General features: G+C 36.8%; 1 protein-coding gene across 1 annotated transcript in view; it reads left to right on the forward strand.

Moving 5' to 3' along the window:
• Positions 1-20,723, forward strand: part of NOL10 (nucleolar protein 10) — a 48,876-nt gene that overhangs the window by 14,301 nt on the left and 13,852 nt on the right. The window contains exon 13 of the mRNA XM_018088942.1: positions 4,487-4,539. Coding sequence (XP_017944431.1) covers positions 4,487-4,539 — 53 coding nt within the window. The remainder of the gene's footprint in view (positions 1-4,486; positions 4,540-20,723) is intronic.

Below are 20,723 nucleotides of genomic sequence, written 5' to 3' on the forward strand. Positions count from 1 at the left end.
TGGACTTTGATTCATACTAGCAGCTCAAATTTAAGATTGTAGATAAGTGAGTTTGAGATTTCTAACAAGTTAAAACTTATCTTTGTCTTTTCTGCCAACTTCAGTTAAGAATGTGTTGGGTGGTTTGTTTTTTTTTGGTTGGTTGGGTTTTTTTGGTTTTGTTTTTTGTTTGTTTGTTTGCATTTTTTATTTTTTTTTTTGGTAAGATGAGCACTTAAATACTGATCCTTGATGAGATGGTGGGAATTTTTGACCTTATGGAGCAGGGTACAAGTTGTGTGACCTGGTTGTATGTATGAGTTCATGTGACTGTATTTGAGAATAACTGTGTGGTAACAGGGTGGACTGTGCAACATGGACATAGACAAACCTGATCCCTCATCCATGGTGGCTACAGAGAGAGGTCATTGCAGGAACTTATCATCAGCAGTTCACCCAGGTTTCACCTTCAATGACCTTATTGGTTTGATCCAAAAGAGAACCCAGGAGCAAATTATCCATGCAGCATTGATGATGCAGAGCTCATCACAGGGAGTGAAACAGAAATAAGTTATTTGACAATGTAAAATCTTAGTGTAATTTAGGTTGGAAGGTACCTCTGGGAGTTGTGTATTTCCTACTCCAAGTGGAGCCAACTTAAAGTTAGATCCAGCTTTGAAGTCTGTCAGGTTGCTCAGGTCATAACCAGTCAAGTTTGAATATGTCAAGGATGGGCATTACCTCTGTGGTATGTGGACATGCCTCGTGTGCTTTTGCAGAAATGATTTTCGTGAGACTGCAGGAAGAATCTTGTAGTACAAACAGTTGAATGCACATATCTCCCTAATGTAACTATTGGACATTGCTTTTCATGTGTCTGCGATCTAGATCTGGATTGTGCATTTCAGTCCTGTGTCCCACATCTCCTCCTTAACAAAGTTCTGCTTTTCTTACTGTTCCTTCGTCAGCCATGTCTGTAGGGGGACTGGTTGATGGCTTTTTGTAAGAACTGTCATGGGATGAAAACTAGGTTGTATTTTATAGTCATATGGAGACAGAGGGAAAAAAACTAGAACATGTTGCAGTGGAAATTGGGAGATTTAAGCTAAGGGGTGGTACTTTGCATGTTTGTCATAAATACTGTTGGACTAGAATTTAAGATGCTTAGAGCCACCTCATACTCATTCAGAATTTAAAGAATAATAATGATTGAACATCTGAAAAGGAGGAAATACTTTCAGTAAGATGAGCTTACAGTTGTGGAAAGTTGGAAATATAACATGATTTCAGTGTCAGTATGGCTTTGGCTCAGTGGTCTTATTGGTGCCCCAGCATTCTCAGAGCGCTAGTGAATGCATGGCACAGGAAACCTAGGAAATCTTTGCCTAACTTGTGTTTTAACTCTTCATGTGACACTGCTGCTCAGAAAGCCCAAACCCCAGTCTCACCCTTATGACAGTTCTAACACTTCATTGTCACAATTATAAAAAAAAATTAAGAAAAAGTGAAACTACATTGCAACATAAACCATTCTGAATTCTTTCTGAAACAATGAGTACATCAGTGGACAAAGGAACTGTTACAGGTGTTTATCTGGACTTCTGTAAGGCTTTTGACACAGTCCTCCACAGATCGGAAAGACATGGATTTGATGGGCAGACTGTTCAGGGGATGAGGGGTTGGTTGGATAGTCTCATCCAGAAGGTGTAGTGGTGAACAGCTCAATGTCCAGATGAGATCAGTGACAAGTGGTGTCCTTTAGGGGTCCGTGTTGGGACCAGTGTTCTGTAATATCTTCATCAGTGACACAGACAGTGGGATCGAGTGCACCCTCAACAGATTTGAGTGCTGCTTTTGACACACCTGAAGGATAGGAGGCCATCCAAGAGGACCTGGACAAGCTCGAGAATTGGGCCTTTGGGAACCTGAGGCAGTTTAATAAGTCCAAGTTTAATGTGCTGCACTTGGGTCGGTGAAACGCCTCGTATCAATAGAGGCTGGGGGATGAATGGATCAAGAGCAGCCCTGCTGAGAAGGACCTGGGGGTGCTGGTGGATGAGAGGCTGGACATGAGCTGGCAATATGTGCTTGCAGCCCAGATAGCCAAACTTGTCCTGGGCTGCATCAAAAGCAGTGTGGGCAGCAGTGTTTCTGCCCTTCTACTCTGCTGTGGTGAGACCCCACGTAGGGTCCTCAGCACAGGAAGGACATGGACCTGTTGCAGTGAGTTCAGAGGCCACAGAAACAATCAGAGGACCGCAGCACTTCTCCTGTGAAGAAGACAGGCTGAGAGAGTAGAGAGTTGGTGTTGTTCTGCCTGGAGAAGAGAAGGCTCTGTGGAGACTTTATTGTGGCCTTTCAGTATTCAAAAGGGGCTTATAATAAAGATGGGGACAAACTTTTTAGCAGGGCCTGTTACACTATGATAAATGGTTTTAAACTAAAAGGGAGAAGATTTAGACTAGATATAAGGAAGAAATTCTTTATAATGAGGGTGGTGAATCACTGGCAGAGGTTGCCCAGAGAGGTGGTGGATGCCCCATTCCTTGAAACTTTCAAGGTCAGGTTGGATGGCGCTCTGAGCAACCTGATCTAGCTGAAGATGTCCGTGCTTGTTGCAGGGAGGAATTGGACTACATGACCTTTAAAGGTCCTTTCCAAACCAAACTGTTCTATCAAGTATGGTAAACTGTAGATCAGTATACTGTGAATTATTCTTTTTTTGGTGGGAGTTTCGTTGTAGTTGTGTTTTTTTAACTAAACTGTTTTACCAACCAGCTTCCATATTATTACCTTTCCCAGGGAGCAAACCCTTGTGTATATTTGACCAAACTACATGATGACAAACTTTAGTGGATCTTTTAATAGTGTTGAATATCTTTCTCTGATCACACATGCACAGAATGGGGCTAGGGGAAAAAAGATTTACCACTTACTGAGTGACCTTTAGTCAACTTCATTTAAGTTGCAGAATATAAATAAAATGTGACGGCATCTTCAGTTTGTAGAAGACTGTGCCTCATTTGTTTCAATTCCAAAGTCTGGTTTTGTCCTCCTTTAATTATTGGTGGAAGACTCTCAAAGAGGAGGCTTTCCCTTTACTGTCATCTTTGAAGCACCTGCAGAATTAATTTCTGTCTTTATTTCTAGTGATTCATATTCAGTCATTGGAGTAATGCTTTGTCTCATGAAATAGTAGTGAGCATGCTGTTAAGGGAGCATGTAATCTATATATATATACACTATACTATTGTACTCTGTATATATGTATTTATATATGCTATAAATTCTTGCCTTTTCCTTAAATTGCCTGCAAACCTTTCCAGATATAGCTTTAGCCTCACTTTGCTGACTAAGCTTTCACAAATATCTTGATTTGCCAGGAAAGCAAGACCCCTTTTTTCTGACATTTTAAGTCCAGCTGCATTGTGTATTTATAATAAAAGGATTAGGTAGGAAGGATTACTCCACCCATGTTAATTGCATTCCTCTAGTTGGGTGTAAATTATATTTCTACCCTCTGGGTGTGTAGTAATTGACCCAATTATTCATAGTCTCAGTGGCATATGTTACAGTTCTTTCAGATGAGAATGTTATCTAATTTGATGACTCTTCTTCATATTCAGTCTCTTGTATTACCTGGTGATCAGCTTGGAAAGATCATTGGAAAGACAAAATTGAGATAAACATAAAAGTGTATGCCAAATATACTTATTACACTTTTATGTAGAAGGAAACTGAGGGTATTTCTGATTTGGAATTGACATGAAATCTTGTAGTAATAGGAGATTTTCCACAGATTTTAATATTTCTACAGTAGTTTTTTTTATATTCAAATTTATATTATTTTATATTCAGTACTTAAAACCCTTATTCACGGTGTTTCTTGGGTATATTCAAAGATATTTCAAATTTTACATTTGCCCTAGTTGGCTAATATCAGTAATATTACTGCTTTTGAAGCCACAGTATCCTGTCTCTCATTTTGTGTTGAGAAGGTGCTGTTGCCTTGATTTCCCAAGATGAAATATGAATGAAGGTGTAAACCATGTTGTGATTTATGGTTTTGTTTAGACTGTGGGTGTATGTTTAAAAATAAAACAAAACCCCCAAACCCTCATGTATTAGTAATGCAAGTTTATGCCTAAGGTAGGTTTTAAGTGCAATACTAGCTGGGTTTGCTCTAAACATTATTATGGAGTGAACTGTTTAAAATTGTTATGAAAATTGGCAGCCCACATTTGTCAGGGCTTAGTGTTGCTTGAAGTGGTGCTGAACAGTTAAGACAGAGGACGAAGGGGAATGAATATGTTGGAAATGAAGCTTTGTTGGTTATGCTGCTATCAGACATTTCTTTCCATGATGTTTGATGCAACAATTCATTATAGATCTCAACTAATGTTCCATTGCAGGCCAAGAATATGTATTGTATTAGCTTTTTTTTTTAAAAAAAAGTAGTGTTATCCTTTTATGACCAATATTTTTAAATGTGGAAATCTCTTTTTAGGAATGCTAATGACTGCCAATGAAGCCCCTAAAATGAATATCTATTATATACCAGTAAGTAATACAAATTGTTGCTGATATTGCTCTTTAAAGACACAGTTGTTTGGTGCCATTTAGATATTTTTGTTGAAAAATTACTTCGGCAAATTCACATCTACATTCTCTGACCTGTCACGATAAAATAAATTTAAGTTAACCATAATTTATTAATGTAACATATTGATTTGCTTAAAAAGCAGCCTGTAATTTGCCTTTTGCAACCAGTTCCAAAACTGACTAGTGACCACAAAAAATTCTGGTGGAGCTTTACTGGAAAAAGTAGGGGTTTTGATAGCTGATTAGAAAAGAACTCCTAAATGGGAACTATGTTTTCCAAAATAATAATTTTGCTTTTTTGTGAAGTATTTCATTAGTGTCTTTAATATGTGGTATATACTGACACAGTCATAGCAGTAAATATTCTCTCTTCTGACAAAGAAATGCTATTGTGTGGCTTCAAGTATTGCTCTTGGCTGTAGCTTCTGGTCAATGCCCTACTTCATTTGCAGCTTTTCACTGGATAAGCTCTTCACTTGAAAGGCTTAACTGTAGCTTTACCTATATATTATATCTCTGCAGATTGGGTTTAGGGAGACTTAACAGCAAGCCTTCTGGTGTTAGGGGATGGTACAGAAAATTACACCTGTGTTTCACTCTTGGTTTAGTTTCTACAGTGCATTCTCTAGGGGGTTTTTTGTCCTGGTAGAAGATAAATAATAGCATACCTATATAAATGTTACACAGAGAATAACTGACCAGACTCTAAAAATACGTACACTTCTTCTTAAGTAATTTTTGCATTCTGGACAAACTGTAAAATTTATTAATATTGAAATATACATTTAACTGCATTTTAAATTAGCCAAAAAGTCTTCATTCAGATAATTGGTTTAAAATTAATCTAAATATTATTTTCTTTAGTTCGTGTCTGGTTTGTCCTTTCGCCACCTCCACCATGTATGATCTTTCTTACATTTAAGATGGAGATTCATCAGTTTACACTTCTCCTTGTACAATAAACACTATATACCTGTTGTATATTCATGTCCAAACACAACAGTATACCCCTCTAAACAATTCTACAGTCTGGTTATATTTACTTATATTATTAGATTTTTGCATTTAAAAAAAGGTAAAACTTTATACATGAGTTCAGTGTGTGTCATTTATGTCAGGTTGTCCTTTGGATGTAAATTACCTATTTCTCTAATTCATCTCTAACCAACTTACATATTGTAAACTGTTATCCAAAGGTGTTCCATGCTTTGGATAACAAAGGGGGACAAGAAGTATTTATGACAAAGTATTAGCTGTTGTTAGAAGCTGAACACTTTATTTGCTTGACCCTTTGTAAGATTGAGAGTAGCTCTCCAAGCATTTTTTTAATCTATCGTTACTTTAATTAATGGATTAGGGAAGACAAACTCCCATATTTTCAAAGTCTGAATTTTTAAAACTAGAATGGACTAGTTACTCAGTTTAAGTAATTCAGATGGAAAAAGCATTCCTTCTGTCACTAAAGGTAAGGTTCAACTTCTCTCCGAAAATTGTGCACTGAGGTTTTTTTTAAATGCAGGTGTGAATGATACATGAACTCAACAGCTATAGTACATTAGAGGTACATATCCAACTGCACCAAAAACTTATTTCATTGTCTTGATTGTCACCACTGATGAACGTTTGTTAGAACTTGTTCAAGCTAGTATTATTTTGAGCATTTTTGTACATATTGTAAATCAAAAAGAAAAATACTTATTTTTTGCTCTCAAAAATCTCACTCTCGTAGAATCCTCCATGAATACTGAATTCATGTTTCTGGAGTCAGACAAGTAGTTTTTAGCTAAAAAATAAAAGCATTCCGTGATCTCAGGTCATACTGAGAGACGTTATTGCAAACATGAATACTGACTAATACTATCTAGTATTTTTGCAGCATGCAGGCTATTACAATGAAGATTATCATAAATCTGTCCTTAAACCATCCTCCTTTGTCACCATTCTCTGTTTATTGGTACCTGAGTCTGCCTAAACTTGTTTGGATCATACCTTTTCATCAGTTTTACATTCACAGTGACACATGAGTATACAAATGGACCCAAATGATGAATATTAAAGCATAAATCCAAATAGGAGTTCATTTCTGTAATATTGTTGTGTACGAGAAAATTTAAAATTTCATTCAAAAGCTGCTGTCCAGATTAAATTTCGGTTTTGGATAAGCTAAACTTCTCCAGTTTGTGTCAATGGCTTTGAGTTTGAAGGGTGCTAAAGATATCTTAAATACTGTCATGACTTTCTTGGTTGACAATCTGTAGTTCATTTCAAAATATTTAATACTTATTTTAGAAAATAGAAAAGTTAAATGTAGCGAGAAGGAGTTACTTTGAAATAGAGACAGAAATCTCACACTCTAGTCTGACTTTTTTACCCTGTCTGCATTTTTACAGGCAAGACTGAAGGGGCTGGCATAGACAGTGCTGTATAATTGAAGGGTTTTTTACTGCATTTCCTAAAAATCAAGTATGTAGCTTTCTAAATTTGTTTTTGTTGGCAGTTTTGGGTTTTTTTAATCTTCCTTTTAAATTAAGAAAATATAAAATGGGGCAGTTGTGTCAGCCTTAAACTGCTCCAGGGCATTTGTTATTAAGGAAAGCTCAATGTTATTAACATGTTCATGTTACAGTTTTATTCCTTGATCTTTTGGGCTAGTTATTTGAGCTGAGAGATGCACACCTGTCCTTTCTGTGTCAGTAGATTATTAATACATGGGGTTTTTTCCATCCTTGGAACACTTAGTAATTTCCCTGCACTGCCAAGATGAGTTTAGTTGAATGGGTCTTTGGAGCAAAACTTTAAAGAACCTGATCTCTTTTCATGGTCTCATTTTCTGGCCTTTTCTAAGAACTAGGATTCACATTTTTTTCAACGAGTAACTTAATTTTCTATTTGTTTGTTTATTTTGAGATAGACATGTATACAGTTAAAACTGTGTCCTCTGCCTTTGAGATGGTGACAAGAATTAAGTTATAAGTCTTCTTGAATTCCACAACAGAATAAATACCTGGGGGAAATGTTACTATTGTAAAGGACAGTTGTGTTTCTTGGAAGTACTTCTGTGTAAATAAAATCCATTTAATTGCCCTAACCCCTCATTGCTCTGTAGTGCTAGTAATTATTCTCTTGTTTTAAATCTTCACTGGAACAGCTACAAGGAGTTGCCATGGCTCTATGGTCAAGGAGGATACTTAAAATCACAAATGCGTGGTGATGTGCTCTGTGTAAGAAAAATTCATATGGGTGCAGGCAGACCCAGCATCCTCTGTCCTTGACTGAAGTTGGCCAGACAGTGTAGGACTAATATACCCTGCCTCTCAGCAGGTTTTATTAGTGTGGGCACAGTGCTGTACTAACACAGCTACATGACTGCTGAACTAGAGCTGGCTTGTGTCCTGCCAGCTTGGAGTACGGTCTGACTGAGCTCATGTCTGACTGAATTATCTGTGTGCATGTGCCCATTCTCTCCATTGTTAATGCCAAGGCTGCATTTCCATTTCAAAACCAAAAAATTACTCTCTTGAACTTCAGGATTATAAAAGATTTGACAATGGGTATCATAATATTGTCTGTAAGTGAAATCACATCAGCTTTTCCTGAAGAATTTCCATCAAGGTAGATATGACAGTTAAGACTAGGAATGTCTGAGAACACTATGCAATTCTTGTAAAAAATCACTGCAGTTGTTTCTTTTGTGTGCAAAACTTTTAGTAGAGGAAATAGAAGGTAATTTTTTTGTTTACTAGAAAGGACAGTTGCTTTTAAATGGTAAGAAGATACCTTACATAGCTACACAGTGCAGAGAGTGAGCAAAAGCCAAATTGAATCTGACCGTTAAAATGAAATGTTTGTTTTACATAGGTAACATCTTGAGTGGCTTACCTTAGAGACTTTGTTTTGTTTTATATTTTGGGCTTTAATGAGGGCAAGTGCCTCTGACTGGAATTGGGCTGTTTGCCAATAGTTTAATAGCTAACTTGCAGTTTATGCAAACATTTGGAACCTACTTCATGCCAGCTGGCTTCCTGGTACATCACTTTGATGTGTGCCTTGGGAAGGTTGAAATGAAAGTTTTGTGTGCCTTGGGATAGTTTTTAGACTACTGACTCAGAAACATAAGTTGAGTCAATAGTGCAACCTCGTCCTGGCCAAAGAAGTGAAGAGAGGCAGAAGTTCCACTGACATATGGTGGTCCACTGGCCTGGGATCTAAGATGAGTCAGATTCTCTTTAGTTAGGGCTGTCAGCTTCCATGACATATAATGTTCTCTTTTCAGGTTGTACAGAAACCCCCCTACATGTCAGCTCCTGGATGCTCTGGATGGAAAACAAGGGGCATAGATGTTTCTCTGAGTGTTTACTACTGGTTACATGAACGTGTCTGATCTTAGCACAGACATTGCAAATCAGTTCTGTCTCCTTTATTGGACTTGAAACTTTGGGCTACATTCTGAAACTGAAACTTGCTCTATTCATTAGCCTGTTAAAAGAAGAGAGCAATTAAGCATGTAATTAATTGAGTGTAATATTCTGTGTTCTAGATTTTTTTTGCTTTCCTGCAGTCTTGGCAGAACATTCCCTGTTGAGGCTAGAAGCAATGTACTTTTGGTGGAGCGAAGATATTAAGCTCTTTAAGAAAAAATAAATCCTGGAGCATCTCTGGCTTCTCTTCAGGTGTTTTTGGAAAATCATTTGATACCCCAGCACTCTTATAGTTCAGGGCTGCAGGAGTTATAAACTGGAAATGTTTCAAGAGCAGTATTTCTTGTCTACTCAATGATTGAGTTTCTACAAGAGTATAAGGTGGTATACAATACCCCCTTTGAATATATGGATCTCTTTATGGCTGGAAATATTATTAATTTTGTCCTCTTCAAATTGGGTGTCTTTTCAGTTAAACCAACTATTCCTGGTACTTCTTTCCTTTCATACATGATATTTCAACTAATTTTGTTTTTCTTTTTTTTTTTTAGATACTCTTCTAACCTGATTTAATTACTCTTTATCACCATCTTTGTTTTGAATATGCTTTAAAAATACTTATTCTTAAAAATATATAGATTTTTCCTTAGATTTAAGAAAAAAAAAGTTTTAGAAAACCTTAGAAAAACTAGTTTTTCCTTAGTAATTAACCCTGAAATAGCATAATCACAGATTAAGGCAACAACTTCTACTAGCTTATATGTTCTCATTTAATGCACTGGATATTTGATGACACAAATCGGTAGAGGGAACTTGTGCTAAAGGAAATGTAAGCAAAGGCAGTTTCTTAGTACCTTAGTTCATCCCCTTTATTTCTTTCTTGATAATAGGTTGGAATAGTTTTGGAATGTAAATTAAGGGTGGACATGCTTTGGTTCAGTTGCGGGAGTCCAAAGTTATCTGCTTCTAACCCTGTTTGTGGCTGAATTGACCAGAGTTGTGTTCAGCTCACTCACAGACAGAAAAAGCATTTACCTGAAATGGATTAGTAGTTTCTGTCATTCTGCTGACAGAATGTTCTCAGTGGTACAAGAGGTTATGACCATCAGATATCGATCTTTACAGTCTTGTCATTTTTCACGTTAAAAGATGTGGGAGGTTTCTCATGTGTTGTACTCTCCACACTTACCTCTATGGTCGTAGCCTTTCAGAATAGTTTTATCACTCTAAGACTTATGTTCTCATCCTTTCATTATTTTAGGATCTACTGATTCTCTTTTTTTCTCTTTTGGGTCCTTATATGATAGGAATAAAAATAGTGAAAAACACCTATCCAAATCTTGTATTTATGCCCTTAAGACAATGTTCTGTGTAGTCAACTACCATTCAGATGGTTTGTGGGTGCTGTTAGAGTTACAGTGAGAGATCTTCTGAACTGACTTTTTGCTTCTGCATGGTAAAAGCTATGAAGGAAATGATGCAATTCTTTTTATATTTGTGTCTGGCATTTTGACACCAATAGAACAGATTTAGACTAGAGATACTAGAGTATGAGATTTTGATTTCTTTTAGGATGTTTTTGTGTCTTCTGAATGGCAGTATTGGGTCATTCTGCATTAGTGCTGCCTCAGATGTCTTGAAGATAGTATGTTGAGGCTCTGTTTTCTAGAAGACAGTTGTCAGAAGGCAGTTGTTCATCTCCTTCAGTACAGCCCTTACCTAAGAAGTTTTAGGTAAAGTGCTAAGCAGCAATGAAACTGGTTTGTGCTAAGAGATCTTTTCTATCCTGAAACAAAATATAGTGTAGAAGAACTTTTCATTCCCTGGGGGGAAAAAATATTGTAAAATAAAAATATGGTAGTTATGACGTAGAATGGAAAATGTTGGTCTTAACCTTAGTTTGCTCATTTTGAGAACTGAAATGACTGGAAAGCAGGGTTGTTATGAAGCAATGTATTACAATTGTGCTTTGGGGCTGCCAAGTGTCAAAATAAGAAACTTCCATTAATAAAGAGACACTTGAGGACATCTTTGGCCTCTGAGCTAATTATGAGTTTTGATATATCTGTCTTGTAGAACTGTGTTTTTCATCCAGAACAGTCTCATCCTTCACACAGAAAATCGTGCAAACAGTATAAAAAGAACGTCTGTTGAATGATACATTACCTATTTCACAGTATTTACAAGCATAGGAAAAAAGTTGTTTATCTTCGCAAGCAGAAATGCGAGCTTCCTTCTTTTAACCTAAACACTTTCAAACTGAAAAATAACATGCTGGACTTATTCCCAACAGAGGATATCCTCCATTTCCCATGTGCTGGCTGAGACACACTTATCACATGTATATAGAAGGAAAACACCAATGTGCAGTAATCCAGAAACAATTTTTGGTCTTCCTGTGAAACTTGTTTTAGATGTTTTTTGGTGCTGATGATATAGTAGTTCAACATCATGTATAGACTGTGAAAGTGTATGAACTCTGTTCAGTGCTGTTGTGGCTGATAGCACTTCTTCATTATTTTTTGAAGAGACACCAGCTGCTGACTGTTAAGTCCATACTTTCTTATAGCTTACATCATACCCTTCACAGAGCACAGAAGAAAACTCTTAAAAGCAGAAGTATGGAATTATATCAGGTTATTGCTCTGACGGTTGATAGAAGACTTACATGTTTTTTAGTGTTGTGACTGTTTCTTGAGCAATTGGTAGTAATGGATCCTCTGTTCTGTTTTAAGAAACAGATTTTGAGGGGGGAGTGCGCTCCTCTTTTTTAAGCCTCAATTATCTGAAAGATACTTTATTTCTTAAGCTGCCCTGTTCTTTCCTGGGGGCCATCTATTTGCTTGATTTCTGAAAATTTAGAGGTGCAGCTGCCTAGCTTCAGTCAGTGAAGAGAGAAGCAGTCACAGATAATGAAAAGATGTAGTTGCTAAAGGAAGTTTTGTACTGTACTATGGTCTATTAGCATGTAATAAAAACTAGTGTCTTTATTAGCTTTCGAATCAGAAAAGGCAAAGCATGTGAGAATTTTCTCTGTGATAATTTCAACTAAGTCTTTATTATATTTGAAAGCAGAGGGTTATCTATATTGTCATCTTCTGTGCTGTACTCAGTAGTGAACCAAATGTGTTATGACTGTTTTATGCAGAAATAGTAAGCTTTATGAAGACTCAAGATTTCTATCACAGAAACCTGAGAGGTAAATAAAACATGTGAAAGCTTTCAAATATTTATTTGAAATATGTTTCCTACTCAAAATTATTTCATAAGCTATATAAAGTTTCTTCTCTCTAGCATTATGCTCTTTAAAGAGGTTGGTTTATGCTGAGCTTATCTTCGTTATCTGTCTGGAGCAGTTGCATGTTCCCAACAGGTAGTTCATTTTCCTTCCTTTTGTGTTTGTCTGGCAGTAGTTGTATAAACTCGCAGAGAAGTCTTCCTTCCAGGTTTGCAAAAAGCAATTAAGCTGCAATGGCAGGGAGTTAGTAGAAGCCCACACATTCCTAGATTTCCAGTAGTTTGTCAGTTAGGTAAGGTAGGCATACAGCTGGATTTGCCATTACCATTACATTTGTAGTGTCCCTCAGATTTACCTAAAATATGGGTCATAATGAAGTACAGTACAGTCATTTAAACAAAACTTGAAGATAACTTATGCTGTAACATTCCTTGGCATCTGGCTTATACTATAAAATCCCTCTTCCCAGCCACTTAAAAACATGAGAGGCAAGATCCCACACAATGTGACAGTGGAGGAATTTTCCTGTCCCAGTGGAGAAATGGAGAAGGAGACTTGCTGAGACTTTACATTTCTGGCTTATTTTTGGTGGTTCTTACTTGTTAATTTAGTTTGCCATCAGAGGCTATTGTATATATACTGAAATTAATGCATGTGTTATTCTCATCTCTGTTAGTAGTGGAAGTTTTATCCATTGATGGCCTCTGCCCTTAGTATTGCAAGAAATGCCATTATGGTTTGAGAAACAAATTTCTGAAAGTATTGGAGCAGTTAGAAGCTGTTCTTTCCTTGTTTAAAAGAGGCCAAGGCAGTTATAAAGTTTCCCACTTTTCTGTCCCCCCTGCAGTCACAATTGTAAATGCAAGGGGAGAGCTTTGTGAGGAATTTATTCTTTGAAGAGTATCGTGATCAGGTGGGGTGTTTTTGTTAGCACTTAATCAGATGTGGTAGGGAATGGGAGGTGTGGATGGCCAAAGTAAAATGTGGTTCCTGCCTTCTGTTGTCAGCAAGGCCAATCAGCTGATCATACCTGATCTGCACCTTTTCCTTTTTTTTTCCCATAGATAAAGAAACAGATGGTCAGCAAATGTTCATTGGTAAATAAAACCTGTGATGTGAGTCTCAGCTGAACTTATTTGCACAGTATTTAAGTAATTTACCTAACTGTGTCTATTTTTACAGCAGATATGCTATAGAAGCTGCTGTATTAGAATAAGAACAGACTTTCTGGAACTTTTGATTAATTTCTAGCTGATATTTTTGGGAAAGTGCTTAAAGCAGGTCATGCTTGTAACATGTGCTTTGAGAAGCCACTCTCCTTTTACCTTTTGAGCTTCATTTGATTAGTTGACTTCATGTGAAAATAACGGGTTCTTGTACTTCAAGTTTCAATCTGTTTTTCTGACCTCAAATTCTCAACTCCAATTGTCTAAAGATCTAAAATTTGCAGGGAGTCCAATAAATGAAAGATCCTTAGCAATACTGATGAAGTGTTCGGTTTATATATGTCAGAACATGATAGGGACATTGGTGAAAGCATCAGACTTCTTACTCTTAAGGCCACAGCTGGTATGTCACATATGACTTGAGAAGTGTCCCTTTTTTGTCCTGTCTTGTGAGGAAAAGAGCTATTTTGGTAATCTTCTTTACAATTTTAAGGAGTGACTTTATTTGCTGAGAAATTATTTGCTGTTTCTGTCTTGAGGGTGCTTTTTCCCAACATTATTAGAACTGGACCATTGTCTCCTTTGAAAGATGGTTACTTCAGCAAGAACATTCACAGTGAGAGCAGACTTGTGACTGGTTAACTGACTGTGATACCTGTCAGATCAGAGTATGTGAGATTTAAAAAAAAAAAAAACCCCGCCACTATAAAGTTAAACTGCTTGAATTAGAAAAAGAGGTACTTACTATCTGATAACTACGAGGGTAGAAAGATTTAGTATCTCATTCCTAGAAGATGCATGCAAGTTCCTGCAGCAGTTTTTATTTAACACTGGGAAGATCTTAAAAGCAACATTTCCTTTAACATGCTCTCTAAGGAGTAAAACTTCCAAATAGTTGATTTGGCAGCTTCCATAGTGCAGTGAAAGGTAGGAAAACCAACTACTCAACCACTCTGATTAATGAATCTGCCAAAAATGTCTGGATGTGCTGGAGTTAGGATGAGAGAAAGAGCCAATTCATTGTATAGTTCAGTGAAATTTATGAGTATGTGGGCTTAAAACCAACTGCAGTGTTGTTGTCAGCAGTATGCCGAAAAGAATGAATGTGCTCTTTAATCTCCTTTGGTCATACCTGTGAGCTACTTGATGTCTGTAAAAGCACCAAATCTATACCATATGATGTAGGGTGATTGAAAGCATGAAATGATGAAAAATATATGGGAGATTAGTTTGGAGTTTATTCCTCAAACCAATTTAATTTGTAGAATTAAAGAATTTTATTCAGTACATTAAATAGAATTACTCATGAGATTAACAGGGCATAATTGGAGTTGATTGTAGAGCATTCGCAGGAAGAAAGAAGATTACAAAAGAATGGCACAATTCAAAATGACAAATTGTTTGGAGCACATTGGTTGCTAAGATAAATGCTGTATATGGAAACGTAGTGGATAGAAACATAACAAAATAATGTGATCCCAAGGCTCCTTCTAACAAGAACTGATCTCCTGGGCTCCCTGAAGATCTTGGGCTGCGTATGATTGAAGGTCAAAAGCATAGAAACAAGGACAAAGAGCTGCAGCTTTTCATGTCTGCAAAGTAGAAATAATCCATCTGTTTTTGAGAGTTACCAATTGCAATTGATTTAATGTTAACTCTTAATAGGGTGCAACGAGGCATTCTTTGTTCTCTTGACTTTTCAGTGCATCTAGATGGAAACTTTTCAAAGTTACTACCTATTGAGATCTGTCGTAAAATTAGAGAACAAAACATTGAAAACAGTACTCTTAAAATTAATAGTAATTAATAATTCATGTAATTGCATTAATTAAACTTGGCTATACAATTAGAGAGCTAATTATGTTTAAAATGCAATTGTACATTTCAATCACTGCCCACACCCTGGGGATCACTTTTTTTTTACCCCCTCCCTCATTAGACCTTCTGTAATCTCCTTCCCCTGTTAAATGGAGTGTTTGAAGCTGTGAATATGTATGCATAGATGTGCATTTGCTTTCTTCAGCAGACGTGCCCTGTTAAGGCTTTAAAATGCTTTATAATGTGTCGTTTCATAAAAAAAAAATAATTTAGATTTTATTATTATTATTTGTCTTGCCAAAGAATTATTTTTGTCTCCTATATGTAAATATGTATGTGAAGTCATCGAGTCATATGTATAAAATATATTTAATTTAAAGAAATGATAGTCTAGGAAATAAGTGCTTTAAGTTTCATTTTTGGTTTAGTTTTTTAGTGGGAACAGAGAAATGTGAGGAGCTTCCTTGTATCATGGAGTCATATCTTATCACAGACAGTCAGACTTTATAATCTTTTCCTTGAATATTTGAGATTTATCTGTAAACTAGTTGTTAGTTGTTTCCCATTATCTCCACTTAAAAGGCTGGTCAAGAGTTGCTTTCCTCTGATGCTTAGCTAACCTCTAATTTACAGTGTCACTGTGATAACTTTGTATGTATTTATTCTTGTGCAGGCGTTACTGTCTCAGAAATCCTTCTTGCAGACCTTCACTGTACTTGCTACACTTCATATTCACGTATACTGGGGTTATACAAAAGGTCTCCACTCAGTCATTAATAATTTTACACAATACGCTGTACCTGTTGAAGGCCTTAAAAATGTGCTATTTTTGTTGTAATTACCATTATTCAAATAGTGTGGCAGTCAATGATTTAATTAGTACATTTTTGCTACCTGGTAATGGTCTTAGTCTAACTTAAAATCTATAGAAGGTACCACAATAAACAGTTGGAAGATTTTTGAAAGAAGGTTTTACATCTAAAATACAAAAGAGCAGTGATATGATGTATTTTCATGTTTTTTTGTTACTAACTGTATAACTATGGTATGGCATGATACGGTGTTAGAGAGTTAATTTTTGTGAAACTGAAGTTTCTGTGAAAGTGTGTGTTGCTGTCTTGTACAGCCATGGCAGATAATACTTCTGCTTTCCGAACCTCTGGAACTGTTTGGTTGAGTGATGTCCACATACATTAAGTTAGTCTTCTAGAGGAAATTGAGACAGTCTAAACTTTTCAAATTCTAGTGAATTATTTTCAAATCTGATTAATGCTGTCTGTGAACATTTTGCATATTTTTGATTGCTAAAATACATCAATGAAGACTGGGAGGGATTTTGGCTGTTTGAGTCTTAATATATTTCAACATCTTGTTTATTGCTGAAGAGTTTGTCATTGCCTTTTGTGAAATCTTCCAGGGACTTACTATTTAACATCCTACAAAATAGAACCTGTCTTTACTCCCTGAGAAGAAAAGAGCAACTGTTCAGTTCAATCCTGTAGAATTGGTCTCAGAAACCTTCAAACAGATACTTAATGATACTCGTTATTTGATTTAAATCTCTTGACATCTGACTGGAAGCTTCTACACATCCTGGGCTTCTTTTAAATTGTTGAGCATGTTTAGTACTGGTTGGGATTAGGGCAGTTTTTCTATGGCTCTAGAAGCTCTGCAGAGCTCGCTGTAAAATTGTTGAGTGGCATTTTAAAGTGTACAAGTGCTGTCTGGCATTCCAGAGTGAAGATAAGGGACATCTGTCATAAGACTGGGAATATAATACCTATGCTGTCATAGAGTTCAATAATTTCAGGGGAATTACAGACCAATGACAAGATGATATTTTCTACAGAAGTGCTCAGGAATTAGGCATGGCCATAAGAACATTACTGTACCATGTTAATATTTGTGGTGCTACAAGATCATAAGGTCAAACATCTTGTAGAATAGAATACAAAGAACTGTGATTTTTGAAGTTATTTTACAATATTTAAAAAATATTTTTCTGTCAACACTTCTCCATTTTTGAACAGTTTGGCCTTGGACTTGTCTCTGCTAGTTGTACACTAGACTAATTGCCTTATTTTGTATTTTCTGTGTCTAAAGTTAAAAAATATTCTAATGTGTACTAAGAAAAAGTAGACATTAGATAGCACAACATTAATAATTATGAAGTCCACATTTTTACTTCTTGTGGCTTAGAATAAGACGAAAGGCCATGGTGAGGTTTGTGTTACTGGTGTGTCATAGTGGTAAGTTTGTCCTCGCTGTGGGGAGGAGGGGGCCAGCATGACCCAGCTGCCACTATCTTGTGGTGTGGTGGTGGGACACTGCGGGATAACCGTGCTTCAGTCACCTCATGGGTGCTATTTCCAGCTGGTGAAGAAGGAAGGCACTGGGAGGGGAGCAGAGCCCTTTGCTGCTGGTAGGGCCCAGCCTGCAGGTGAGGCTCCTCTGTTGTTAGGCAAAAATATTTTCAAAGCAATCTTCTTGACTTTGAACAGCAATTGGCAGAAATTGCCTCAAGAAGTGGTTATCCTACAGAAAACGGAGTAATAATGAAGACAGCAAAAATACTGGTTTGATCATTGTTGGTGAGGTGTATTAGGTTTCCATGGCCAGGTTTTCGTAACCAGAGGACTACAGGGATGGCATCTGTGAAAAGCTGCCAGAAGCTTCCTCCATGTCCAGCAGAGCCAGTGCCAGTCGGCTGCAGAATGGACCCGCCACTGGTAGATTTGTACCTTCCCAGTCCAAATTGGCAAGGATACTAATTGACCTACCCAACCTCCACAGCTTCCCGGCTGTTCTGGTGGTTTTAGCAGGGACTGCACGCCAGGCTGAGATGGTGCCAGTGCTGAGTGACAGGAGCTCCAAGGGGTCCTGAGTGGTCCCACCTGTGCTGCTGCATGCCTGCTGTATGGACACTCATGAACTGGGGGAGGACAGGACAGTTTCACTTAACCCACCGTGTCGTTGGAGGCTCAGTGCAGACCAATTCTCTCAATTGTTGCATTTGTACCTGGGCACAGGAATAATGGAGACTGCCATTTCAGAATGCTCTTAGCATCCTGGGATTGCTGGTGGTCAACAGTGGAGCATTACACTCTGGATTTAATATGCAGTAGCAGTTAAATTCTGCAAAGAATTACTATTGCAAAAGAAGGGCGTTTATTGTTTATGATTTTGTCAATGTGGCTGGTATTGTTTGCTTTTTCTATTTTTAAATTTCTTCCTAAGCTTTAAAGAACGTTCCATTTTAAACTGCAAAGCAAAGCTCCTAAGATGTCCTAGAATAAGTAGGCAAGTGGTTTTTCACTGGGGTGGGAAAGAGGGAAATAAGGTAATCAAATATACAGACATCTCTGTAGGGTTTTCCTTTCTGTCAGTTTACATGTGAAATTTGAATAATGGTTGGACTTTCTATTTTTTCCTGGTATTCTGCCACTGTTTTTTTCCATTAGTTATCTCATTTCCCCCGCTTTGTTTTCTGTGATCTGTTCATCCAACTTGCTCCACAGATTATAATGATTAATCAGGTTTTTAGATTTATGTGTTTCATGCCACAGATTAGGTCCGATGAAAGGTTTTACTCTCAGTATCAAGTTTTGAGTATATGAATACTTGAGTATATGAGTGGAGCTAAGCTGAAGAGCAGATAAACTGTTTTCCCTCATTAGTGCGACCTTTTGCTTTAGTTACTTGTTCAAAGATTTCCATCAATCAGGATCCCGCTGGGGGATTACCCTGACTGAGTTCTGATGAGTAACCTGTGCTTTGTAAAGCTCGAGCAGTTGGTGTCGTAGACGTGGAAGCAAAGAAAAGGTTTATTGGAGTGATAGAGGTTTTCACATGATGTGTCAGCAAGATGGAACAAACTTTAATGGGAATGGATGTGAGCTGAGGATTCTCTGATCTCTAATAATCTTCAGCAGAGAAACTTAAATTTTATTACAAGAGAAGTTTGTTTAGTTAGTAAGCAGTTCAATCTTTTTTTTTTTTTTTTGTAAGAAGGACAAACGGCTTCATCCAAAACAAAACTATATGTAAACTTAAGAGAAGGTTCCTTCATCCCAGTCATGCCTTGATGGTCTGGTAATGAAGCACAGATAACTGATTTCTTGAGCGGCGGGAAGCCATGTAATAGTTCTAGACTGCTTTATTACTAATATAAAAGCTTGGCATTTAAAGATGTGGGTTTAAGGGAAATAAAAAATTAAAATCTGGATGGAGACAAGATAGAGACAAAAGCTTCTGTAATGTTGGGCAAGAAATCAATCTGAATGTTATCTATCATTTATTCCTTGAGCAGACATGGGGATTTGGTTAATTAAGTAGGTAAAGTGTTTCCTGTTAGTGACATCTTGGGTATTTTCTTGGAAGCTCTTAGTAATTGAAATGAAATATGCACTGTAAAACAAAGTGCAGTTTTTCATTTGGCTTGTAATGGTTCTCAGCTAGGGCTGAAATCTTAGGAAGATAAATTATATTTAAAAAAGAGACAATAGTGGGCTAGAATAAAATATTATTGTCTGGAGTGTTACAGGCTAGAATGGGTAGAATGTTATGGTCTAGAACACAGTTTTACAGTTTTCATGTGTAGTTGTCTTCAAGAATTTTGAATGAGTAGAAACACACTTTTTAAGTTAACAGCATGATCTCACACGGTTACCACACAATCATGTTAAAAGAAACTGTATATATTTTATGTATATGAAATCACTTCTAGTTGTTTCCATAATTTAATGGGATCTTAAAATGTTGTTGAATCACAACCATTCCTATGTTATGGGAACTGCAGAGTTTTTAATGTGAATTTTTAGCAAACAAATCAGAAACATCATTAAAAGTCCCACTACAGGAGTAAGCTGGTCACTTAATGTTCTAAAATGTCCGCTGATTAGCTCTAGAGAGAAAAATGTAGTGTTGGATTTTTCCATTCAGCTAACTCACCTACTGAAATAATAGTGCTGGAACAGTTGAGAGTGGCTGCATGTGTCAGGATAGAGAGGAATTTTAATCAGAACAGCGGGGGGGAAAAGGGAACCGATTTGTTAACTCAGGAAATTGGAGGAAGCTTATGTGGAAAAATACATCGATAGTGCTACAAAATATTCTGCAAATAAGTCCTTTGGCTCATGGCGGAAATATGCAAGTTTTTTCAATATTTCCCATTATCTGTTCATACAGTCTGGGTTTATCCTTGAATAAAAATACATGAAATATTCCTGTGGTGTTTTAATTAAAATGATTAGGGCAGAGTAGGATTTAACATGGTTGCATAGTAAACTTAAAGATCCAACAGGACTTTACAGATTAGTTGCTATCTAGTGCCATTAGTTTGTAATTTTATCTAAAATGTTTGGCTCTGAGCTTTTAATAAATTAGTCAGACTAGAACCACTTGAAACAGTTCAACTTGAAACCTCTAGCCTGGTTGGTCTCAAATGACCTAAATTAAAATAACACATAATCTATAGTATTTATTGGTAATGTAAGCAATAGA

This window comes from Manacus vitellinus, unplaced genomic scaffold, assembly GCF_001715985.3.
Source record: "Manacus vitellinus isolate BGI_N305 unplaced genomic scaffold, ASM171598v3 scaffold_11_pilon, whole genome shotgun sequence".
NCBI classification, from domain to species: Eukaryota; Metazoa; Chordata; class Aves; order Passeriformes; family Pipridae; genus Manacus; species Manacus vitellinus.